Raw genomic sequence first — 27,327 nt, 5'->3', positions numbered from 1 at the left:
AACACATCCTGGTGTCCCCTAGCCAACATCCTTGCAGACAGCCAATTCTCTCACACCAGAAGGGACATGCAGTTTCTCAAGTCCTCCTAACACAAAAAAACCCCATAAGGTTGATGTGGCCCTTGCTCCTATGTTTAAGAAGAGTTAGGCAAGAGTGCCATTACACTGTTTCTGCTTTTACTTCTTTGTAGCTAAAAGCTCTGTGAAATGTCTCTAGCTTTTAATGTGACAGGGCTAATGTGATTACAGCCAGTTTTAAATCGCCAGGTCAGCACTTCCCTAATAAGGAGGGCCAAATCAAAGAAGAATTTTATGGAAAATTTTATTTTAAAAATGCGTTTATAAAAAAACACCTCTAAAAATAAATAATGTCCAAACAATCCCTAAGTATACAAATAACAACAAATGTAAGCAACCTATTGATTCTAAACTTCAGAACTCAGCTCAGTTTCTTCCACTTTAACCTTAATTTTCTTGGATCTTCGAGACTTTTTAGTGGATTTTTTGCTTTTCTCTTTATAGATAGGAGAGCGGAGGAAGTCTGTAACAGTATGTGGATCGCCGCGTCTAAGTTTGCTGCAGAAGGCAGGGAGAGAAAGACAAAACATGTCGTTTGTAATGCATGCAATGTTACAGAGTTTGAGGGAAATAGTTTTTTAAAATAGTATTTATTACAGTTTACACACCAAGTCATTACAAATGGCTGTTGTTTTTTTAAAAAAAAACAAAACCGATATACTTTCTCTTATTGTCGTTCAAAAGAACTAAAACAGACACGTTAACAACCACTGCTATTCAGACTGACCCCCAGGCAGCACAGCTAATGATGAATGTGGAAATGCGCCATTCCACGATTGTAGCTAAAAAGACAATTTTATTTGATACTAGCCATCCCCTGCCATGCGTTGCTGTGGCCAAGTCTGTATATATGTGTTTTCTGTGTGTATATGTATGTGTACATGTTTGTGTATATGTGTACATATGTAGTTTTGTGCATGTGTTGTAATGTATTTTTAATTTTTTGGCTTTTTGAGTCTCTTCTACTGTGTTTTTCAGTGTTTAACATTAGTACAATTATCTAACAACTAGCTTCCACGTGTTGCTGTGGCCCATTCTGTGTATATGTGTTTTGTGTGTGTGTGTATAAATGTGTGTTTGCCTATGCATATGGCTTTGCACATGCGTTGTAATGTATTTTTAATTGTGTGTGTGTGGGGGGGGGGCTTTTTAAGCCTCTTCTGCTGTGATTTTCCATGTTTTTATGAGTGATGGTCACTCGTTGGCCTGACAGGTATATTGCATCCAAATTTGGTGTCAATTTGCCCTGTGGTTTTTGAGTTATATTAATCCCACAAACGAACATTCTACTTTTATTTATATAGATTATCTTTCTCAAATCATAATCATAATGCAATCTCAGGATGCATCTATTCTACACTGCAAAATGAATACAGCTTGATACCATTTTAATGCTATGGCTCAATGCTGTGGAATACTGGGATTTGTAGTTTGGTGAGACACCCACCCTCTTTGGCAGAGAAGGCTAGAGAAGTTGATTCTCTAGCACTGCACCACAGTAGTTCAAGTGGAGTCAAAACTGCATTAATTCTACAGTATAGAGCAGGGGTCCTCAAACCTTTTAAATAGAGGGCCAGGTCACAGTCCCTCAAACTGTTGGAGGGCCGGATTATAATTTGAAAAAAACATGAATGAATTCCTATGCACACTGCATATATCTTATTTGTGGTGCAAAAAACACTTAAAACAATGCACTAATTAAAAGGAAGAACAATTTAAACAAATATAAACTTATTAGTATTTTAATGGGAAGTGTGGGCCTGCTTTTGGCTGATGAGATAGGATTGTTGTTGTTGTGTGCTTTCAAGTCATTTCACACTTAGTTTGACCCTGACTGAGGGCCGGGTAAATGACCTTGAGAGGCCGTATCCAGCCCCCGGGCCTTAGTTTGAGGATCCCTGGTATAGAGACACCCTCAGTTATGCCTCCGGGAAATGACTTAATTACAACTAATCCCTTATCTATATCAAGTTACTTCTATATTCCAGGAAACAATATTCCCATTCGCCTGTGGTTTCGATTTGTCCCTCTCTCTTGGAAGAGGCAGCTTCAAAGAGAAAAACAAACTAACCTGTTGATCTTGGGCTCTGCATAGGAAACTTCATTATTTCTCTGCCTTTTTGGCCGGCGCAGAGAGACCTCCAAAGGGTTAGAATAGGTGCCTGAGTCGACATTGGTTGAATCTTTGAGTACTGCTTCTGAGGGTAAAAGAAGATTGTTCCTTAATCAAAGCCACAGGCATAACACTGAAAATTAAATGCTAGTCAGCCTATCAGGCTGTCTGTTTTGTTCTACAGCCACTTTTTTTAGACAAGAGAGATAAAAGTGGGTTACATATTATGTAACAAAGGTATGAACATCCATGTGGATAATTCTAAATTTTGGAGTATTTTGAATTTCAGAATTCGGGATAAGTGATGCTCAATCTGTATCTGCATGCATGCCAGGAGGACAAGCCCCACAGCCTCTGCAGTTGTGTGACAGAAAATAATCCAACACAGTGAGCAGAAATGCTCTTTTGTTCCAAGGACCAAAATATGAGTATGATATCAATGGAGTCAAACCAGGTGGAGTACAGCAAACAAGCCGGGAAATAGCCTTTGTCAAGATTCAGTCCCAGTTGGACTCTTGCTTCTTTCCGTATATTGTGAAGAAATGAAGGTAAGAAATCAATTCCTTCACTGCCTGTCAACTCGAAGTTTGACAGAAAAATGAGGCAACCTTTCATTTAAACAATTGTACAGCAATTGAGGTTCTAAACCGACTAGTGAGCTGCCAACATCCAAGAAAGGTACTTTGAAGACTGAATGAATGCAATGGCATGCGGAAGCTACCCATAACTAGGTAATGGTAAGATGTTACCATGGCTCTTGTTAGGGATGATTCCAGGGTGTCTTTCGTCTCATAAGTAATATTCCCAGTTCAACACCAGACAAGAGGGTTTACACACCAAAAAATAAAAAAGAGAATTTAGAAGGGACTTCATATGACTCATTCCACACCCAAATAGTCTATATCAGCCCCCTTTTTGTAACTCACCATTTTCTGGTAGAGCAGTGTTTTGTAAGGGTGTCTCAAGGGTGGCCTCGATTTTTCTTTTCTCAGACCTGCCAGAAGACACCTGCTTAATATTTTTTTTCAAGACTGGCAAAGTGGAATATTTTCTCTTAGAGGTACAGGGATCAAGGACCACGGCCTTGGATGTGCCCTCTGCAGAAGAATCCGGAACGGTTGAGTCTTTGGTCAAGGAATTAAAGACCAGTGGAGCCTCAGTTCTGGAACTCGGGATATAACCTGCTTGACTCGGACTCTCAGGACTTGGAAGGAACACGTCAGGAGCAAGTCTCAACTCTGCCACATCATTTACTGTGTATGTTGTTCTTTTGCTTAATTTTGGTGTGGGGTCCACCTTTTTCGTTACGTCAACCAAATGACTGTTGGTGCCCAAGCATGTCTTCTGTAAAGAACTGCTATTTGTTTTGGTGATAGAATTGCTCTGGGCAGCTGCAGATTCCTCAATCTTTTGGACAGTCGTAGTGGGGCGTCTAGAGGCATTGTCAAGAGGCACATTTTCATTCTCCAAAGAAACTGGAGATGCAGCTACTAGTGTGGTCTCAAGAGAAAGAACTATAGGCATATCTGTTTGATTCCAGGTTTTAGAACTGGATCTCGCACCCTTAGTTCTCCTCTTAATAACTTTTGGAGGTTTTTGACTGAGGCTAAACTCATCAGTCTTGGTTTTGAAATGCTCTTCTGGTGTACTACACTTGATCTCTGTGTTTTTGTGGCCTTTTGGGGATTTACTTTCTTTTTGCTGATCATGAAGCAGCAGCATGCCAACATCTAACATTTGTGCCTCTGTTTCACTGAGAATGTGTCTTCTTCCAATCTCTTGTGTCTTACTCTTTGGTTTCAGACGCTTCACATTCAGACCTAGAGCTACTTCTTCTTGGCTAGCAATCTTCTTTTGGAAATCAGCCCAATGTTGTGTATCTGAACCATGAAGCTGTGTCTTTCGACTGAGTGAGCTAGACTCTAGACTTGGAAACAAGCAGCCTAGCTCCTTTTCATCCTGCAAAGGTTCTTTAATTTTATGTGCAGAGCGGGCACAATTGTTCTCATTATCTAAATTAGGAACTGCCCTATCGGTCTTTCTGCAATCTCTGGTTTTAGTAGAGCACTGGGAAGGGTGGCTCACCTCACTGACATCGCTCTTCTCATTTTGTTGTGTTTTGTTGCTTGGAATCGTTTCTGAATTCTGAAACTTACTTTCTAAATTTTTCATTTTTTCAGAGAAAGTTTGCGCACATTTTAAATGGATCCGATCCCCCACAGATGTCTTACAAGCTGTGGTTTTATCAGTGTTTTTCAAATGACAGACCTCCTTCTGGGTGAAGCTGGCCACTGGTATTGGTTCTCCAAGGGAATCTAGTTGACTTGACTCTCCAGGATCAGTTTTTTTGATCTTGCTACTACTGCTCAACTTGTTGCTTTCAGCTACAACTGCAGCATCATTATTGTAAAAATTATCTAAGGCCACTTTGGATTTTTCAACAGAGGAGTCTTTGTCCTTTGTCTCTGTGCTCACTTTGTTCAGAGCTTTGGCTTCTATGGCTTTTATCTTTTCAGAGTTTTTCTTTTTGCTTTTCAAGGACACAAGTTCCCCAATTTGACTAATTTCAAGACCTTCTGCAGAGGCTGCTGTTTTCTTTGCCCCCTGGGGACCATCATGTTGGACATCATTCAGTGGTTCCATCTGAGATTTGCTGCCAATATTAGACAGACCTGTGGTACATTTCTTTCTCATTGTAACGTGTCCATCTAATGCTACCACACTGTCACTGCATGCTCTTGTAATCTTGCTTGTAGGAGTATTGTCATTGACGGCAGACAGTGAGCAGGTCCGGGAACTTTTTGCAGAATTGGAAAGGTTGTCTATAATGACAAATGATTTGATTTAGTTAACAAGACAAGTAGAGACAATGAGAGCTTGGAGCAGGCACTTTTTCAAACTCTGCCTAAATACCGTATATACTTGAGTATAAGCTGACTCGAGGCACCTAATTTTACTACAAAAAAATAAAGCTAGTATAGCGTCAAGTATACGCCAAGGGTGGGAAATGCAGCAGTTACTGATAAAAATACATACCAATAAAATTACATTAATTGAGGCATCAGTAAGTGAAATGTTTTTGAATATTTACATAAAACTATAATTTAAGACTGATTAAACCATTATTTTAACCTTCTTCATTATTTTAACCTTCTTCTGTGCCACATGTGCTTGCATATCCTTCCAATAATAATAGAGTGAAACAAAAAATGTAATAATAATAATAATAATAATAATAATAGAGACAATGCGAGCTTGGAGCAGGCACTTTTTCAAACTCTGCCTAAATACCGTATATACTTGAATATAAACTGACCTGAGGCACCTAATTTTACTACAGAAAAATAAAACTAGGAAAACTTATTGACTCAAGTATACACCAAGGGTGGGAAATGCAGCAGTTACTGATAAAAATACATACCAATAAAATTACATTAATTGAGGCATCAGTAGGTGAAATGCTTTTGAATATTTACATAAAACTATAATTTAAGACAAGGGGCCCCCGGTGGCACAGTGGGTTAAAGCACTGAGCTGCTGAGCTTGTTGACCAAAAGGTCGCAGGTTCGATTCCAGGGAGCGGTGTGAGCTTCCGCTGTCAGCCATAGCTTCTGCCAACCTAGCAGTTCGAAAACATGCAAATGTGAGTAGATCAATAGGTACCGCTCCGGCCACATGACCTTGGAGGTGTCTATGGACAACGCTGGCTCTTCGGCTTAGAAATGGAGATGAGCGCCACACCCCAGAGTCAGACATGACTGGACTTAATGTCAGGGGACAACCTTTACCTTTACCTTATAATATAAGACTGCCCAGCTCTGATTAAACCATTATTTTAACCTTCTTCAATGTAAATGTGCTTGCATATCCTTCCAATAATAATAGAGTGAAACAAAAAATGTAATAATAATAATAGAGTAAAATAATAAAAATAATAAATGTAATAATAATAAATAGATAAAAATAATAAATGTAATAATAATAAATAGATAAAAATAATAAATGCAATAATAATAATAATAATAATAATAATAATAGAGTAAAATAATGAAAATGTAATAATAACAGTAATAACAGAGTAAAAATAAATGTAATATTAACACTGGTATACCTGAGAGAGGCATCTGCAGATGTTTGGATTTCGCTATTTCTAAGCCTCTCCCATTTTCACTCTCTTCATCCTCTACACAAGAGAGTGAAATTCTCAAGGGTTTGGGGGCAGCTCTGAAGCAAGAAAAAGTAAAACAAAACAGAAAAGTATATTGAAGACATGCAACAAATAGAAAGGTGAACTACTTATTCCAGTATCTTACCCTGTTGCCAAGGTAAATAAGAATCAGAGCTCAAAGAAGCTGCATCTTCAGACTACAATTCTCAGAATCCCAAACAGCATGGACAGTTTTCAGTCTCTAAGGAGAAGTATAGTTCCCTCATCTTCTCATTCAACTAACTAAGGCAAGGGCACACGAGGGGTAGAAGCCTTTTGCAGTACAGTACATAGAGAAATTCCTGAGCACACTCCAAAAATGTCTAGATCAGTGGTTGCCTAGCTGTGGTCCGTGGACCACCAGTGGTCCACAAGAACTAAAATATGGTTTGCAGCCTCACCGTTACTACACCGTTGCAACGAGAGCGACTGGTCTGGCGAAACTCTCTTATAGTGCTGAGGCTTATGATTTTCTGTGGGTGAGCAGATGGCGACTACTGGGTGGCATATGTTCTGTATCAGAAACTAGAGCTGATGTGCTCTATCCAATGCAATTTTTTCTGAATCAGCACCCCAAATAACTAAACCAAATCTAAAGTTGACCAAAAACTGATCCATAACCCTTTTGATACTTACATTGGAGAATGGTCCCTGGTCAAATGATCACTGGTCAATAAAAGTTTGGTAACCACTGATCTAGATCAAAAAGATAATACTTAAAAAGTACTAAAGGATGTCAACTAGCCTTCCTTATCTTTTTCCACAGCTTCCCTTTTGCAGTGATAAATTTATGTACTTGGCATGAGGGAATGACGACTAGCAGAAGCAAATTAGAAGACTCAGGACCAGAATTTTCAAACTGAGAGAATCCATTGTCAAAATGCTGCAGTTCTAAAAAATGCCCCCGAAACACAACACCAAGTCCTCCAGCACTGATAATAAAAGCTGAAAACGTAGACTTGTTCCAGCTGTGATATCTTTTTCCCCCCACAATGTTGTCAATTGTTTATGCCATGCGCATGGCTGATATGGAATTGTATGGCGTGGATTTCCAAAAGAGGAACCATTTGCCAATTGCAGATAGCGGTTTCTGTGCCACACGGAGCCATTCTGTGGGTCTTTCGTTTCAATTGCATGGGCTCCTTCTGTTGGTTTTTGTTTTTCTGTTGGTTTTTGTTGTTCTGTTGGTTTTGGGGACCCGAGGGGTACAACAATTCCGAGAGTGTTTCTCGATCGAAATGAGAAGAGCAAGCATACACAGCAAGATTACAATTAGGATTGCCGCAAACTGGCTTACGTCCATCGTCCCGATGAAATGGCCCGTTGGGAACAAACAATTGTGATATCTTAATGAATAAACCAGACATCCCCAAACCTTGGGCTCCAATTCAAATGCATATTTTCTAAGTTGGTGGTTCTCAACCTATGGGTCCTCAGAAGTTTTGGCTTACAACTCCCCAGGTGTTTTGGCCTACAACTCCCAAAATCCCAGCCAGTTTACCAGCTGTTAGGATTTCTGGGAGTTGAAGGCCAAAACATCTGGGGACCCACAAATTGAGAACCACTGATCTAAGCTGATAACTAGAAAACTACGCTAATAAATATCATGCATTTCACCTAATCTAACTTATTTCATTACTTACAGAGAAGAGCAGTGGTCATCCTCCAGGTTGCCTGAAATATCATCATTAGAGCCGTGGTCTTCTGCATCGTTGAGTAAAAAAGAGGAATCAATCTAGAGAGGATAGAGAAAAACATAGAAAACACTAGTGAGATACACTTCTTAAATAATGTCCAACTCAATTTATCAAAGACCAGTGAGAATTATGCTTTGGGACAGAAAGATTTTGTGGATTCTATCCTTCAAAGGAACTTCAAGTGTTTCCATGCACTAACCAGAGGGACAGACACTTTCAAGAGATTCAGCGAACCATTTTCTCACCTGAGGAATACTCAGCACCCTGGCAGCAGCTTGCATACACCGCTGCAGTTCGTCTATATGTTTGGTCTGTATGAGACAAAAATCATAGAATCATAGAATCAAAGAGTTGGAAGAGACCTCATGGGCCATCCAGTCCAACCCCCTGCCAAGAAGCAGGAATATTGCATTCAAATCACCCCTGACAAATGGCCATCCAGCCTCTGCTTAAAAGCTTCCAAAGAAGGAGCCTCCACCACACTCCGGGGCAGAGAGTTCCACTGCTGAACGGCTCTCACAGTCAGGAAGTTCTTCCTAATGTTCAGATGGAATCTCCTCTCTTGTAGTTTGAAGCCATTGTTCCGCGTCCTAGTCTCCAAGGAAGCAGAAAACAAGCTTGCTCCCTCCTCCCTGTGGCTTCCTCTCACATATTTATACATGGCTATCATATCTCCTCTCAGCCTTCTCTTCTTCAGGCTAAACATGCCCAGCTCCCCAAGCCGCTCCTCATAGGGCTTGTTCTCCAGACCCTTGATCATTTTAGTCACCCTCCTCTGGAAACATTCCAGCTTGTCAATATCTCTCTTGAATTGTGGTGCCCAGAATTGGACACAATATTCCAGATGTGGTCTAACCAAAGCAGAATAGAGGGGTAGCATTACTTCCTTAGATCTAGACACTATGCTCCTATTGATGCAGGCCAAAATCCCATTGGCTTTCTTTGCCGCCATATCACACTGTTGGCTCATGTTTAACTTGTTGTCCACGAGGACTCCAAGATCTTTTTCACACGTACTGCTCTCAAGCCAGGCGTCACCCATTCTGTATCTTTGCATTTCATTTTTTCTGCCAAAGTGGAGTATCTTGCATTTGTCACTGTTGAACTTCATTTTGTTAGTTTTGGCCCATCTCTCTAATCTGTCAAGATCGTTTTGAATCCTGCTCCTGTCCTCTGGAGTATTGGCTATCCCTCCCAATTTGGTGTCGTCTGCAAACTTCATGATCCTGCCTTCTAGCCCTTCATCTAAGTCATTAATAAAGATGTTGAACAGGACCGGGCCCAGGACGGAACCCTGCGGCACTCCACTTGTCACTTCTTTCCAAGATGAAGAGGAAGCATTAGTGAGCACTCTCTGTGTTCGTCCACTTAACCAATTACAGATCCACCTCACCGTAGTTTTGCCTAGCCCACATTGGACTATGTTCACTTAGGTTAGAGCAGGGCTTGTTTACTTATAAAATTATGGAAAGCTGGAAAACAACTTAAAAGGAGCCATTATTACATATTTTATTTCTCATATTGATCCTCTTATTCTGTTAAATGCTACTTTAACTGAACCACTGTCATTATTTCCTAAGTCTCACATCTTATTTCACTAAGTTACAAATGCAAAAGATGGAATATAGTGTCCAGATAAAAGGAAGTAATAGACATTTTGGGGAAATCACATTTGTGTACAGTTCTGGGCAACACAGTTCAAGAAGCTTATTGACAAACTGGAACGTGTTCTGAGAAGGTCAACCTAGTCAATCAAAGGTCTAGAAAACAATTATGAAGAATGATTCAGGGCAGTAGTTCCTAAACGTTTTCAGTCATGGAGTCCTTCAGAACTCCAACAGAACCCTAACTCTGCCCCAAAGCATTGTTAACCTACAAAGTTCTTTCTTCTTTCAACTACTCCATTGCATGAGTGTTTTGTATAATGTAGCAGATTTGGGAATAAAGAGAAAATATTTTAAATATACCCGCAAACCTTTATTTTGGTACAGGGATATACTGGAGTCACTCCTAAAGTAATAAGTGTTTCATTTTTGTACTTAAAATCGTTTTCAAATTGGGTTTTATATCTGACAATTGAACGTGTAAATCCAGGGCAGCATTCTAAATTAGTTTTTTGGTGTAAGCATAAGCTAAAAAGCCTGATTTGTGTCAATCCATTTGTTGCCCATGTTTCCTTTTCAATTATCCTAGAAATACTTGATAAGGTATACAAGTCCCTGCTCGGCCAAATCAGAGCAATATCCCCTTCACCCTGAATCCAAACAAAGAAAGTGTTCCAAACACTCCTGAGACAGAAAAAAGTGGCTGCAAATACCATACCGCAGAGATGATCTTCTGGCGCAGGCAAGCGTTTTTAAAGTTACACGCTTCTACTTCTTTTTGCAGTTGCATCTTTTCATTAAGAAGTATTTGAACAGCTGCCTTTGAAGCATTTAGAGCCATGGCTAGGGCTTTGTTGTTCTGTTTTAAAGTTGCCTTAAAAATGGAAGAATTACCTGTATTTGATAAAACAAATAAGGAATATATTAGTAAACTCACCACCACCTTCACTGTTTTACTTCAGCAAGGTAGGAGCATAAATACGGAAGCCCCACATCCAATTTTGAATCTATATAAATAAAAATGTAATGTTCATTTGTGAGATTAACAGAACTAAAAAACCACTGGACGAATTGACACCAAATTTGGACACAAGACACCTAACAACCCAATGTATGTCCTTCACTCAAAAAAATTGATTTTGTCATTTGGGAGTTGTAGTTGCTGGGATTTATAGTTCACCTACAACCAAAGAGCATTCTGAACCCCACCAACGTTGGAATTGAACCAAACTTGGCACACAGTTCTCCCCTGACCAACAGAAAATGCTGGAAGGGTTTGGTAGGCAGTGTCCTTTGGTTTTGGAGTTGTAGTTCACCTACATCCAAAGATCACTGTGGACTCAAACAATGATGGATCTGGACCAAACTCTACACGAATACTCAATATGCCCAAATATGAACACTGGTGGAGTTTGGGGAAAGTAGAATCTTGACATTGGGGGGTTGTAGTTGCTGAGATTTATAGTTCGCCTACAATCACAGAGCATTCTGAACCCCACCAACGACAGAATTGGGCCAAACCTCCCACACAGAACCGCCATGTGGGCCACAGCAACGCGTGGCAGGGGACGGCTAGTCAAGATATAAAAATTAAACCCTTTCCTACAGCTGCACCATCTTTTCTTGAAACTGGTCTCCAAATCTTCAAAATTAAATGACTCCAGCTTTAGTCAAACAGCATCCCTCATATAGAATAACACAGAATGGTTGCTTTCCTTGCCTTGGATTTGAGATACAGTTTCATTTTATTAAATGAAGGCATATGAAATCCTTGAAAGCAGTCTTGCAAACCATTCTCTAGAAAATATCACCTCTCAGATTTTTTTAAAGACCCGTGAATACAACCAAGTGCATTGTACAAAATCTGCAGGACAACCAAAAGGACGAAAGGCTTCCAGAACATGGACAATCATAGAATCACAGAATAACAGAGTTAGAAGAGACCACATGGGTCATTTCGTCCAACCTCCTGCCATGCAAGAAAAACACATTCAAAGCAAGAACACACATGCTGAAAACATCAATTATTGAGCAGGACTAAAGATGCAACATTTCCAGAAATTCTGAAGAAACTGGGGTTTCTTCCAGTTTTTTTTTTGTTTTGTTTTTTAGGGATGGGAAAGATATTATTAAAAACTAATTTGTTACTAGAGGAGCATAAAATAAATCCTCATACTTTGCTTTAGTATAAGAACATTAAAACTGTAAATTATTAAAAGAATAGTTGTAAATGTTATTTACTTTTCCCTGCTATAAGGAATGCAAACTGAACAACCAGGTAGACATTTCGTTTTGCCAGTTTATGAAAACCAGGGGGAAAACAAATAAACAATAAAAATAGGGAAAGCCATAAATAAAGCAAATAATATTATTGTCTTCTTTATGCTAGCACAGAACCAAGCAGACACAAAACATTCACTCCTGTAAAAAGTGCAGAGAAAAAAAATTGGAACTAGGGATTGCAGATATGAGATAGTGTACATATCATATAATATAGTTTTGGGGGGAAAATATGGGGAAAGCAGTTATACAAATACCTTTCCTTAGAGTATTTTATTCATCATGCTGAAAGACATTATTCCACAATTCACTTTTCTGGGGATGAATGGCTTTCAGGAAATTTTTGATTCCTCATTATTCTGTCTTTTTCTCTCTCCAGGCCTTCTCATGTCTAAATAACACCTTGGGAATCATCTTATCATCTCTTAGGCCCCTTCTACATGCCATATAAAATCCAGATTATCTGCTCTGAACTGGATTATATAGCAGTGTAGACTCATATAATCCAGTTCAAAGCAGATGTGGATAAACTGCCCTGAGTCCTTCCAAGAAGAGAGGACGGTCTAGAACTAAAATTTGATTATTATTATTTATTAATAATCTGGATTATATGGCAGTGTAGAAGGGACCTCACTTATGAGTGGCCATCCAGTGCTGTGAACTTCATTCTTCTGTGTCCAGACTGTGGCAAACCAGACGTGAATTTATCACTAGTCAACATCAGAACGTTTTACACTCAGCACTGCAAATACAATCCTATTACAAGCCTGGACTTCTCAGAAAACAGTCAGCATAAGCTCTATGAAAAATAAAGTGTGGCACTGCACCCCAATAGGCAAAAGAGTAGCTGAACAAAGGACATCACCTTGTACAAGTTAAGCAAGTTGGGTTGTTGTAGGTTTTTTTGGGCTATATGGCCATGTTCTAAAGGCATTTTCTCCTGACCTTTTGCCTGCATCTATGGCAAGCATCCTCAGGATGCTTGCCATAGATCAGGGGTCCTCAAACTAAGGCCCAGGGGCCGAATACGGCCCTCCAAGGTAATTTACCTGGCCCTCGCTCAGGGTCAACCTAAGTCTGAAATGACTTGAAAGCACACAACAACAACAAACCTATCTAATCTTCCAAAAGTAGGCCCACACTTCTCATTGAAATACTATTAAGTTTATATTTGCTAAAATTGTTCTTAATGTTAATTATTGTATTGTTTTTAAGTGTTTTTTGCACTACAAATAAGATAAGTGCAGTGTGCATAGGAATTCATTCAAGTTTTTTTCAAATTATAATCCGGCCCTCCAACGGTTTGAGGGACTGTGACCTGGCCCTCTGTTTAAAACGTTTGAGGACTCCTGCCATAGATTCTGAGGATGCTTGCCATATATGCAGGTGAAACATCAGGAGAAAATGCCTTTAGAACATGGCCATATAGCCCGAAAAAACCTACAACAACCCAGTGATTCCGGCCATGAAAGCCTTCGACAATACATTAAGCATTTCTTATTCAGAATTTTAAATGCAAAATAAACAGAATCAAATACTGTACTGTAAAATTCAAAACTGTTTACATGCATTGCTGGAAAAATGACACCTTTGCTTTCTCATGGTTCTTCAATATATACACACTTCGCTTCATGCACAAATCATAAATATTGTGTATAAAATTGTTATTAATCTATGTGCACAAGGTGTACATAAAACTTTAATGAATCTCATGGTTATACTTAGATCCCACCTCCAAGATAGTACATTAGATATATAAACAAAATAGAGGTATTCCAAAATCTGGAAAAAAAAATCCAAAACAAGAATTTTGGAAATAGGACACTCAATCTTTATCACATCAAAACGTCAGTTTAGATAAGCTAGTATGACAACAGGTACCAGCTTATTCACGTTCTCCAGTGGAAATCCTTATCAGTTCTGGTACCCATAACCTTTTGGTCCAAACACACCTGGTAAACAAGCCCCAGTAGATGAACCTCTGTCCTCATTGAAACTTGAGTGGCCAAATTATTTTTAAATACTAACACTTACTTATTGACTTTGTTTTGATCTTTGATGCAATAGATGCATGGACTTTTGCCATTTTTAAAGCACCATTTCTTTTGTCTTTCATCCGTTCCTTCGCTCCACTCTTGGGGGATAGGATGGATGTCTCTAAAAGAGACATTTTGATGAGAGTCCGGCCTGTTCAGAGAAAGAGAAATCTCATGGATCAAACAGCATCATTTCCTAGAGTACAGAATCACAGAATTGGAAGAGATTGTAAGGGCCGTTTTGCAGACACTGAAAATGAGGACCTAAATTCGATTACAATTCCAAGTATAGTAGATCTACCAAATCAGTGGAAGTTACATATGGCCCAACTTCTTCCCAAAGGATTCATTTGGCTTTGTTCTGTTTAGGACTTACTATTGGATCCAAGTCTTTGGTTCCATCTCGGTGGGCCCTTCCACACAGCCCTATAACCCAGAATATCAAGCAGAAAATCCCACAGTATCTGCTTTGAACTGGGTTATCTGAGTCCACATGGTCATATATTCCAGTTCAAAGCAGAAAATGTAGAATTTTATTCAGCTGTGTGAAAGGGGCGAATGTCCATGTTGGCTAGGGGTCTGGGAATAGTCATCTAAAAAGTAACTTTTTGAAGCATGATGTTTTCATACTACTGTTTTAGCAAGTTTCCCCTTAGAGAAAGTCACTCTTATATTAATATTACAGGTAGCTAAAATAATTATTGAGAGCAGAACAGCTCCATTCCTTTCAAACATGTTATATATTTTTTAAAAAAATAATGGGTTTCCGGCTGCTCGTCTTTTCCAATCGACATTAGCTGCTTTAAACTGGATGATGATGATGATGATGATGATGATAATCTTTATTTATATCCTGCCACCATCTCCCCAAAGGGGACTCAGGGTGGCTTACATGAATCCAAGTCCTATAATACAGGACAGCAAAATAAATAAAACTACAAAAAAAACCCAACATCACAATAAAATAGATAAAATATAGGAGTAAAACAGATAAAACATAGGAGTAAAATAAAACTGTGCAAAGGCAGATTGAAAGGTTTTCTGTTTTTCAGGTATTTTCTTATTATAGTTTGGATAGGAACGAGGAAACAGGGGTCCCTTTTCCAAGGCTGCATAAAATTGACATTAGCTGCTTTAAACTGGATGATGATGATGATGATGATGATGATGATGATGATGATAATAATAATAATAATCTTTATTTATACCCCGCCACCATCTCTCCAAAGGGGACTCGGGGCGGCTTGCATGAGGCCAAGCCTTATAATACAGAACAGCAAAATAAATATAAAACTACAAAACAACAACAACAACAACAACATCACAATAAAATAGATAAAACATAGGAGTAAAATAGATAAAATATAGGAGTAAAATAAAACTGTGCAAAGACAGATTGAAAGGTTTTCTGTTTTTCAGGAATTTTCTAATTATAGTTTGGATAGGAACAAGGAAACAGGGGCCCTTTTTCCAAGGCTGCATAAAATTGACATTAGCTGCTTTAAACTGGATAATAATAATAATATTATAATAATAATAATTATCACTACCTCTGAGGATGCTTGCCATAGATGCAGGCGAAACGTCAGGAGAAAATGCCTGTAGAACAGGCCATATAGCCCGAAAAAACCCACAAGACCTAGTGATTCCAGCCATGAAAGCCTTCGACAATACAATAATAATCTTTATTTATACCCTGCCACCATCTCCCCAAAGGGGACTCGGAGTGGCTTACATGAGGCCAAGCCCTATAATACAGGACAGCAAAATAAATATAAAACTACAAAAAAAATTACAATAAAATAGATAAAACATAGGATTAAAATAAAACTGTGCAAAACAACAGAGTGAAAAATTAAACACAATGTACGACATAAAATGATAAAACTCCGGATGAGATAAAAAAAGAAAAAGGTATATTTGTAAGAGAGGAACTCGTAGGGGATGGAACAGTGGGTCATATCGCAGTTTAGATGAAGGACCCTTCCAGACAGGCCCTGGATCTGATCCCAGGTTTTATTATTATTATTTATTATTAACTTTATTTGTACTCCGCTAACATCTCCCGAAGGACTCGGTGCAGCTTACAAAGGCCAAGGCCCTCAATAAAACAACAGCATAACAAATACAACACTAAAACTCATAAAGCAAATCAATAAACATTAAAGCAGTAACATTAAAAACATTAATCATGACGCATTTAAAACTAGGGCCGGGCCTAATGTAATAACTAAAATTAAAAGTAATGGGCATGACAGGTGAAATGTAAGGATTTTAGGGTAGGTGTGATGTGCAGACAATCTTAAATCTCTAATAAAGTGCCTTTGGGACATGATGCTGGGAGTGTCCTATTCTGGAAAGGCACACTGGAACAGCCAGATCTTCAAGCTCTTCCTAAAGACCGCCAACGTTGGGGCTTATCTGATGTCCTTGGGGAGAGAGTTTTCTGTTTATCCCAGATTATTTGGCAGTGTGGACTCCTATAATCCAGTTTAAAGTAGAAAACTTGAGATCTGATCCTGAGATTAAGGGCCCCAAAATAACCTAGTTCAAATCAGATAATTAAACACAGATAATCCATTTCCTTCTCCCATATCCCAGGCCCCTTCCAGACAGGTCCTATACCCCAGGATCCGATCCCAGATTATCTGCTTTAAACTGGATTATATCAGTCTCCACTGCAGTCTCCACTGCCAGTCTCCACCTGGGATCAGATCCTGGGGTATAGGCCAGTGTGGAAGGGGCACGGCCACTCACACTTACCTCTACTGCCTGACTGTATATAACAATCTGCCCAAACGCTCTTCCAGATCAGCTCTCCTTCCCTTCCCTCCTCAGAAGATTCAAACTGACACAGCTTCCTGCCTCGCAGGAATTGTGGGAAATGTAGTTCAGGGGAGGGGAAAGGGTTTGATTGGAAAGGGTTTGGTATGACTAAGTCTCCTGACTAAACAGAAGCAACTATCCTCACTAAAGAGACAAACTGCAGTGCTGCCGAAGCACAACGGCCATCCGCTCTAGTTAGGACGTCGAATCATCAACCAACAGACACAACCGTCCACACCAGCTTAGCGCCCTACGTCACACCACCCTTGTGTGACGTCATGCACTTCAGCTCCCAGAATTCCAGGCTATTGGACAAGCTGGCAGGGGCTTCTGGGAGTTGTAGTCCCCGAAACCAGGAGGACCAACAGTTGTTACTACACTGCAGAATCAATGCAGGTTTCCCACTGCCATGGCTCAGTGTTATGGGATCACAAGCCTCCAGCTCTCTCTGCCAAAGAGGGCTGATGCCTCACCAAACTATTATTATTATTATTAAACAAAGTATTATTATTATTAAACTATTAAACAAACAAGGACATCTAATCACCTCTCAACAAAAGTTTGCTCTAAGCACTGTCAGGCCATTATATGGTAATCAAGGTGGTCAGTTGAAACATTCACACCTAGCTCCAGCAGACAAGAGTCCTTTGTCCCACCCTGGTCATTCCACAGATATATAAACCCTTTCCCCTAGTTCCAACAAACCTCACTATCTCTGAGGATGCTTGCCATAGATGCAGGCGAAACGTCAGGAGAGATTGCCTCTAGACCATGACCATATAGCCCGAAAAAAATCTACAACAACCCAGTGATTCCGGCCATGAAAGCCTTCAACAATATATTATTATTATTGGGTTGTTGTAGGTTTTTCCGGGCTATATGGCCATGTTCTAGAGGCATTCTCTCCTGATGTTTCGCCTGCATCTATGGCAAGCATCCTCAGAGGTAGTGAAGTCTGTTGGAAGTAGGAAAATGGGTTTATATATCTGTGGAATGACCAGGCTGGGACAAAGGACTTTTGTCTGCTGGAGCTGGGTGTGAATGTTTCAACTGACCACCTTGATTAGCATTTAATGGCTTGGAAATGCCTGGGGGAATCTTTTGTTGAGAGGTGATTTGATGTGCCTGATTGTTTACTCTCTGTAGTTTTGCTGTTGTAATATTTGAGTTTTTAATACTGGTAGCCAGCCTCTGTTAAACAGCTTCCAAAGAAGGAGCCTCTACCACACTCCAGCGCAGAGAGTTCCACTGCTGAACAGCTCTCACAGTCAAGAAGGTCTTCCTAATGTTCAGATGGAATCTCCTTTTCTTTGGATGCAAGTGATTTCTGACACAAACCGTGAACATCTGCAGAGGTCTTTGGCAGAACAGAGCTCCTCTCTCGTCTTTCAACCGACTGTCAGTGTTTCAGGTAAACCATTTAGAGGTGAAATCCAATGCCTCGGCATGTAAAAGGAGCTCTCGGCTTCTCCGGGCAAGCTTGCCATTTTTCCCCCTTAAAATTTAGGCTCAGCAGTATTGTGTTTCTAAGCAACCAACAGATGCTTTATTCTCTTGGTTTCCTTGACCAAGAAATTCATTCCTGCAAAGGCACAGAAAGAAGAGAAAGGTCTCATCTGGACTGGATGTGTCGCTAACAATATTAAGCCAGACGAATTCCAGAACTCGAATATTTTAAAACTACTATTCAGCAGAAAGGGCAAAAGAGGTAATTAATTTATTTTTATTTATTTTTTGTATTTTATGGAGAAAGACAACTTACTTATTATGTTTGAGATGCGAATTCATATGGCTTTTACACTCACGGCTATTACAAAACAAGTTTTTTTCTATTTCCTCTTTGATTACATTTTGCTCTATTCTTATATAGCAAAAGCCTCAGATGATAGCATGGTAAAGGTGGGGTTTTATAACACCAATTAATGACATGTTTGCCTTTTCATCACCAAGTACTGCTGTTATTGGTTGCTAATTCAAAAATTGACAACTGTAGTGAATGGAGCTTCAACCCTGGCCAAAAATCACAATGGGAAGTGACTAGAAGTCTATTTCAAGATGCAATTCTGATTTTTGGAGTGTGTCAAGAGGACCCCAAGGATAGTGATTGAGTGTTTTTGGTCACAGGAGATTGTGGTGTCTAGGGTAAAATCTGGGAAACAGAAAAACTTATTTGTGGGTAGGTTGCATTTTGCTCACCATCGTTTGTTTTTTAGTATTTACTAATCTTGATCTTTCCAGTTGTCAGATTTGGTACCTGGAAAGAAAATATATCCATGGAAAGAAAACAACTGAAAAAAGAAATTGAAAAACTTTTGTAAGTATTGTCAGTCATCTGTTTCCTATTCTAAAGAATGATAGCTAATAGCTTCATGCTATATCTTTGACCACATATTGTCAAAGGAGGCACCTCTCAGTCCCGGGCTTTGAGGAATCGAGGGAATGGGTGGTCTTGTGATTTTATCCTGCTTTTGGGCTTCCGATAAGTATCTGGTTGGCCGTTGTGGGAAGGGAATAAGAGACAAATAGGCCACTGCTATGATCTCACATGTCTCTTCTTTTCTTCCTGCCCAATGAACATAAATAAATAACAATGCACTCGATAACTGAGAGTTGACCTACTGTTTGTTGCAGGGGAGATTACATTGGCGTTAGACTTCGGGAAAATGCATTTGATGCACAAGGAAAGCAGCAGACTACTTTTCTTGATGACTTGGTAAGCTCCTACTTTCTTCTTCCAGCCTCACAGGTTTTTTTTAGAGATTACTGCAAATCTGGAAAAATCCTGTTTTGAGCCAAAATTAAGGAGACTTGATGTTGCTATTAGTTACCAAAAGGGGATGAGACAATAGGAGAGCTCAGTTAACACTTGGCAGCCCTATCTCCTGCCCGTACCAATTAGACACTCTTCGGGAATTTTGTATAATTGAAGCCCAAACAACGTGATATGCCCTGCTCAGCAAGGACACATGGGCTTCTCAGTGTATTGACTCTTTGATGATCCCCGATGTTCACTGGATACAGGGACTATCATCAAAGGCAGCACTTACAACTACATATGTGTTTATGTGCCTGCGAGTCAGCTGTCAATTTATGACAACCCCATAAATTCCCCAATATGTTCTTATTTATTATTTATTTATTTACTTTGCTTATATACCGCTGTATCTCAAGCCCGAAGGCGACTCACAGCGGTTCACAAACAGTAAAAACAGTAGAAACAGCAGTGGTTCCATACAACATATAACAACTGACTTAACACATTATCCATAAATTACCGATAAGCAATTACAATGCACAATTATTATTGTTCTTAAGCAAGGAATACTCATACTTGCTTATTTCACATACTCATAAGTTTTGTGTTACGTTCATGCAGCACACTAAGGGCCCTTACACAAAACCATATAACCCAGGATATCAAGGAGTGGTTTGCCACTCCTTTCCTCTGAAACATAGCCTATAGCACTTAGTATTCTTTAGCAGTTCCATATCCAAGTATTAACTAGACCTAACTCTGCTTAACTTCCAAGACATGATATGGTGCCTTCATGCACTGAAAATAAGTAAACATGGAGAGAAGTTCTTAGCAGTATAGTAAAAGGTCAATTTCCCAGGTACTTAGAATCATAGAATCAAAGAGTTGGAAGAGACCTCATGGGCCATCCAGTCCAACCCCCTGCCAAGAAGCAGGAATATTGCATTCAAATCACCCCTGACAAATGGCCATCCAGCCTCTGCTTAAAAGCTTCCAAAGAAGGAGCCTCCATCACACTCCGGGGCAGAGAGTTCCACTGCTGAACAGCTCTCACAGTCAGGAAGTTCTTCCTAATGTTCAGATGGACATTAGCTCCATAGATGGACAAAAATCTGAAAAAATGAGCCTAGTATTCCATAGGTACCTAACATGTCAGGAACCACATGAATTCAATAAGGAATGTTAGTTCTTTGTGAGCTACCCCACATTTTGAGCCACATAACAATTGAGGTTAGTCATGAAGTCTTCTCAATCCAGAGCTTTCCAAACATTCCATGTTAGTGACGCACCCTTTAGGTATGCATCATTTTTCAACACAGTAATTCAGTTTTATTAGAAAATCGGAGGTTAAAACAACCTCTTAGAAAAGATATGGACACAAATATACATTATTATAATAATGAAATGTATGATGAACAACATATCTTATGAAAACTATTCATTTATTTTTTAAAAAATATGATTCATTGCTTATTTCACATACTCATAAGTTTTGTGTTACGTTCATGCAGCACACTAAGGGCCCTTACACAAAACCATATAACCCAGGATATCAAGGCAGATAACCCAAAATATGTGCTTTGAACTGGATTATCTGAGTCCACACTGTCATATAACCCAGTTCAATGTGGATTTTATACAGCTGCACAACACATGCCTGAACTAGGCCAATTTGTGTTGCAAAGAGATCATGTTGGCTGACTTCATATTGTGCTTTGTTTTTCCAGGCTCACTATGATTTGGCAGTAAATGTTGCTTTGCCTTGGCTCAATGATGCAGAAGCCACCATGTCCCAGGGGAAAGAAAAAATGTAAGTGGAAGGAGACATCTATTATTATTATTATTAGTAGTAGTAGTAGTAGTAGTAGTAGTAGTAGTGTAAGACCCAGTGAGTTTCCATGGCCAGGCAGAGATTTGAACTTTCTGTGTCCTGGTCCAGCAAGTACCCCACGCTGGCTCCCTATCCCAAAATGGCACCCTGAATGAGAACCTATTGCTTTTAGCTCTGAGTTGTTGTGGTTGGAGCTTTGAATGTTTTTGTAGATTCTAAAATTTCTGAATGTCAGCATCACTCTAACTTCAGTTCAGTAAAAATGAGCAAATATCAGTCTGGTACATGTATTCTATAGCAGTACGTGGTGCATCATGTATTCACACACATACACACACACATACTCGTATATATGATTTTACTGTTGAGGCGCTAATGACTGTTATACGGATGTTTAATGATTTATGTTACAATTGTTTTTAATTGCCCTATACTTGTCTCGTGATGTTTTGTATTGATGTTGTTCACCGCTTTGAGTCGCCTGAGGGCTGAGAAAATCGGTATAGAAATAAAGTAAATAAATAAATAAATAAATATGATGATGGGAGATTTATCTCCTGTTTTGTCCCCAACTCTTAGGCATGCTTTATGCTAGGCAATTATAGCACCATTATGCTACTTTAACCACTTTGGCTGCTTCCAAATAATTCTTAAATTTGTAGTTTGGTAAGGCACGTAGACGTGTTTGGCAGATTTTTTAAATACAAAATTACATATCCCAAGATTCCAAAGCATTGGGCCATTTAGGTTAAAGTGGTGTCAAACTGCATTGATTCTACAGTGTAGATGCATCCCCATTCTCACTTCTATAGAGAGCGAATTCCAGAGGCTGAGAGCCACAAAGGAAGTAGTATTTCATGATTTCCCCCAAATATTGATGGTTTTGCGAAGAGAAGCTCTATTCTCCAAAGATTTCAAAATCTAGGTTAGTTCATACAGAAAAATACAATCCTTGAGGTAGCCCTATACCCAATGGAAATACAATCAGTGTTGAGCTGATGGGTACATCAGAATACATGGACTTTGGAGGTCTTCAAAAAGAAGTTGGATGGGCATCTTTCGTGAGTGCTTTAATTGTGTGTTCCTACATGGCAAGCGTTTGGACCAGATGACCTTGGTGGTGCCTTCCAGCTTCTGTGGCTCTATGAATCTGAACTTCTGGCTAAAATAGTTTGCCAAATATTCCTCATATAATTTGGAAACATAAAAATATGGAGGCTTTTGAAGGGATTGCTCTGTACCCTATAGTATTTTATATTAATGGTGTCAAATATACATTTATAATAGAATACATACATTTCTATAACAAAACCACGACATTTTGGAACAAAGGTCACAGCTCTAGCATTTGTATTTTTTTTAATGTTAAATCGGGTTTCTTTGGCCTATGTAGAATGTGAGCTTTGGTTTGTTTATCATCAGTTGGCTCATAGATAGGAAGAACACAAAACGGATTGCTTAATATTTGTGTGGTACATCAATCTAATTTTCTCAATTTTTCTCCCTGATACAACATGGACAGGAAAGTACAACTATATGGCCGATATATCTATCCCAACCGAATCAAGAGAGAAGCTATGATTTTGTCATCGTATGCTGGGATGCTAATGGTATGGGGATTTACAGTATGTAGAGTGTTCGTATGGGTGATGACTTTTAGGGCTTAAATATACATAAAATGTTCCTTCCAGGAAAATGTGTGATTCCTTCCAGTGACATGTTAAGGTGCATTTAATGATGTTCTCCACATTCCCTTGCAAATAGTACATTGATAAGGTGACAAAAACTTCTGAATGACATTCAGAATGACCTATCTTGTACAAATGGGGCAGTATTATTTGATATTTGTATAATCTTTATAAAACTGAGGTTTTAATTAACTCTGTTCATGAATATCCTCCTCCTCATTCTTCTTAAAAAGGTCCTATTTTATATAGATACCTTGATTTAAGAGTTTAATTTGTTCTGCGACTGAGCTCTTAATTCTAAATGTTCTTATCTCAAAGCAGATTTTCCCACTGAAATGCTATCAACCCGTTCACCCTGCATTTTTGTGAAATATTTTTAAATAAGAAAATGTACTTTATAAATAACAAATAATATATTAAATGCACATTTACATGGAACAATGAAAAAGAAAGATTGACTTTAAAATGGTAGAAGCACACAGTTGTGACAAGGAAGCACAAAGTACAAAGTGAAGAGGTAGAAGCATCATTTTCTTCATACTGGACTCATTCCAGCCTCCCTCCCTTGCTCTCTCCTTCCCTCTCTTCATGAAGCCAAACATAGCAGGAATAAAAACCACACAAAATCGACTAACCCAAAGTCCCTCAAAGCGGAGAAGAGCAAAGAAGACGGCAATCTCCCAAAGCAGACAAGAGCACGAGGCACAGAGGCTGCTCCCTTGAAGCCCTACAGCCCGGTCCTCTGGTGCTAGTACTTCCTCTAGCACTAGCTCTTAACTCAAAATGCTGATCTTTTGTCAAAGTGAAATCTGGGCTGAATGACAGCTGGTAACTCAAAATGCTCTTGAGTTGGGGTGCTCTTAAGTAGAGGTTCCAATGTATTGCTTGATTAAAGTTATTCTACATGACTTTCTCTGAAATAGCCCTCTATTTCAATATGTAACTTAATAACTTTGATTCCTCTAAAGCAGTGGTTCCCAACCTTTTATGACCAGAGGCCACTTGACCAGGGACCACTCTCCAACATTAGTACTAAAGGGGTTATGAATCAGTTTTTGGTCAACTTTAGATTCTTTCCATAACAAGTGCATGCAGTTTTTTTAACTGTGCCCAGATAATCAGGTACATATGATCCCTGGACTTACAGTCAGACTGTAGAATCAAAATGTTCTAATTGTTTCTACTTTTTAGTCCCCTGTTTCATCCTCTGGAAATGGTTGATTAATTGTGTATGAATGTTTTTCTTAACTTGCAATTATTTTCCTTCTACTGATAGAGCTGATGACAATTATTTTGATCAGCCTGTAAGGGAAATAATGTTTTTTTCTGTGTTTATTTCTAACTGTAAGAGCTAATGACACCTTAGTGTTTAAGTTCATGAAAACAGGTAAACACAGTATAAATGAATACAACATAGAGAAGTTAGCACAAGTTTTATAGAAAAAAGAAAGCTTTTCATAACCAAAGTTAACCAATCTCCACAGAATAGCATTCCGATTGAAGATGTCATTGCTATATATAACACGGGGCCTTCTGCAACACACTGGCGAAATTCTGCAAAAGTAAGCTACACATTTTTATTAAACTATAACTGTATTATTATTAGACCACTTGTGACAAACTGACTCTCAATTTCTAAGGCCATCATAGTTGTTGTTGTATGTCTTAAAGTCATTTCTGAAAGCAGCATTGGTTAATCAGTCATGGAAATTATGGATATGGATAAACTGACACAGTTAATATCAAGAATACCAGTGAAACCCAAAAGAACTGCCGATTGGCGATTATTCAAAGACGATATGAACTCAGAGATGGGTAAGTAGGCAAATAAAATGAGATTTTAATAGAAAGCCTAGTCTCTATGCTTTTGACAAGATTTTACTTCTTTTTTGCACTGGGATTGTGGCGCAGCTGGCTGGCTATCAGCTGTATTAAGATCACTACTGACCGAAGGAATTGGAAGCCAGCCCAGTCCAGAGTGAGCTTCTGGTCAATTGTGTAGCTTGTTTTCAACCTTTGCAACCCGAAAGACAGTTGCATCTGTCAAGTAGGAAATTTAGGTACCACCTATGTGTGAAGAGGCTAATTTAACAAATTTATGAGGCCATAAAAAATCTCCAGCAAAAAGCATGCGGGGAACGCGGAAAGTACTTCATCAGTGTCTCAGATGGACGATGCAGCAACAGCTCCCCTGGTGGCCAGAAAACTGGAATGTTAAATAGCCTCTGACTGTCTGTCTATATGTGTTGTGTGTCTATGGCATTGAATGTTTGCTATGTATGTGTACATTGTAATCCGCCCTAAGTCCTCTGTGGGGTGAGAAGGGCGGAACATAAATACTGTAAATAATAAATAATAATTTTGTTGTTTCGGATGTTAGCTCCCAACATCCTCCTGATCCAGAAGAATTTTTTTTGTTTTACAAACTCTGCTTTTGGTAGAAATAGTACCTCTCACAATATACTAAAATGCTCCCCATGACTTAATAAAAGAAAGGTAATATCACAAAGCATATAAATTGCCATAGTATTATTTTACCATACCATGTTTGACAAATTATAAATGCATTTGTAATTCTTTTTTTGCCCTCTCAGAAGTTAGTTTGTTTGTGGGGGATGGCTTCCTGAATTTGCTTTTGAATTCCGACACAATTGGCTTATTTTATCTCACTGTACATTCATAGCGGGCACAAAAGGATACAACTGGCCATACCTATTAAGCATTCTGTGTTTGTGTAATTGACCTTCTGGGAGTCCCGAGCGGAGATTTTGTTCTTTTCTTCTCCATGCTCAATATATATGTATAAGTACTTATTTCCTTCCTACCCTACTAAGAGTATACGATCAACCTATTTATGTCAAAAGAAATATATTAGTTTATGTGTGCTTTCATTTAACCTCCAGGGTCACCGGATTCACCCTTGCAATCTCTCGCTGCACCCTTTTGCTATGTTGACAGCCCCCCAAGCTGCAGAACATGCAAGGAAGCAGAGTAAGTACATGATCTCTCTTCTCACAAAGGCTCCTGTGGGCAAAGTCTGACTCTGAAAACTTGACTTGCTACTCCAGTTATGCCCTCCAGCAAATGTCCACTTACTATAGTTTCCCTTATTGGTAATTTTCTCTCCCAGGCAAAGGGAAAATTCAAAATATATGTGTTGTTGAAGGCTTTCATGGCTGTTATTTTTTTGGGTTGTATGGCCATGTTCCAGTAGCATTCTTTCCGGATGTTTCACCCATATCTAGGGTAGGCATCCTCAAAGGTTTGTTCAGAATCTGTTGGAAATGGGGCAAGTGGGTGTATATATATCTTGGGGAATGTCCAGGTGGGAGAAAGAACTCTTGTCTGTTTGAAGCAAGTGTGAATGTTGCAGTTAGCCAGCTTGACTAGCGTTGAGTAGCCTTGCAGCTGCAAAGCCTGACTTTTGCTGCCTGGGGACATCCATTGTTTGGGAGGTGTTTTTATTATTTATTTTGTGTCACAAGCATTGCATAAATAGGTAAGTGTAAAACTGATAAAATAACGGGATCACAAGCTGGGAGATGTTAACTTGCACTTTGGGAGCTGTTAACTTTCCACTTAAACTGAATTGAAAAGAAAAACTCATTAATTAATGTGATTACAATAAGAATCTTTAGGACATCCAGTTGACCATAAAATGAACTAGAGATTTCTAGAGAGAGCATATTAAATCTTGGCAAAATATATCATTCAACCTGGGATGATCCTCTGTTCTTTTTTCCAAGGTGTCAAGTTTCGCAAGGCAGCAGCAAACCAAAATGCCACTACCAACAATTTAGTAAAAAGAAAGAATATCAACTGACAAGAAGCAAGAAATTTACTTGTAAGAGAGCAGCACCTTGAAGAGGGCAGCACTTTTTTTTTTTTTTTTTGAAATGTCAAAAAACTTTGCTCCTCGTCCTCCTCTGGTTGGCTAGTCTAAACAAAGAATTGGCTTTGTGGCTAGGTTGCCATACATAAGAGTGCAGACTTTTGCAGCTGGAAAGATTGTGTCTCCTGTAACAATAGACTTTGCTGTTGTAAAGGAATCAATTTATGGGTACTTCTTTGGTCTTTCCCTCTGTTTTCAGGAACTCCTATGGCTGTTCAGCTCTATTTCAACTTTTTGCACAATCTGATTTCCAAAGCTCCTTGTAGATAAATTGTTTGAAGTAGATGCTCTTCCATTATTTCTTTTTCAAACCATTGGCA

General features: G+C 39.1%; 2 protein-coding genes across 2 annotated transcripts; one reads left to right on the top strand and one right to left on the bottom strand.

Annotated features, from left to right (window-relative positions):
* Positions 1-308: 308 nt before the first annotated feature.
* On the bottom strand, positions 309-17,087 carry LOC132778985 (shugoshin 2-like). The gene is made up of 9 exons (XM_060782598.2): positions 16,779-17,087; positions 14,014-14,166; positions 10,418-10,593; positions 8,341-8,406; positions 8,042-8,133; positions 6,303-6,415; positions 3,118-5,013; positions 2,150-2,276; positions 309-576 (listed from the first exon to the last, which is right to left on the bottom strand). The coding sequence occupies exons 2-9, from the start codon at positions 14,147-14,149 to the stop codon at positions 426-428; spliced, it is 2,757 nt and encodes a 918-aa protein (XP_060638581.2). The 5' UTR covers positions 14,150-14,166; positions 16,779-17,087; the 3' UTR covers positions 309-425.
* A 1,304-nt stretch (positions 17,088-18,391) lies between these two features.
* C1H2orf80 (chromosome 1 C2orf80 homolog) lies at positions 18,392-27,005 on the top strand. The gene is made up of 8 exons (XM_060754997.2): positions 18,392-18,549; positions 19,080-19,155; positions 19,473-19,554; positions 21,324-21,406; positions 22,950-23,037; positions 24,600-24,677; positions 26,019-26,106; positions 26,862-27,005. The coding sequence occupies exons 2-8, from the start codon at positions 19,115-19,117 to the stop codon at positions 26,936-26,938; spliced, it is 537 nt and encodes a 178-aa protein (XP_060610980.2). The 5' UTR covers positions 18,392-18,549; positions 19,080-19,114; the 3' UTR covers positions 26,939-27,005.
* The last annotated feature ends 322 nt before the right edge of the window (positions 27,006-27,327 follow it).

Source organism: Anolis sagrei, chromosome 1 (assembly GCF_037176765.1).
Source record: "Anolis sagrei isolate rAnoSag1 chromosome 1, rAnoSag1.mat, whole genome shotgun sequence".
Lineage (NCBI taxonomy): Eukaryota > Metazoa > Chordata > Lepidosauria > Squamata > Dactyloidae > Anolis > Anolis sagrei.
This window is presented reverse-complemented; position numbering and strand designations above follow the sequence as displayed.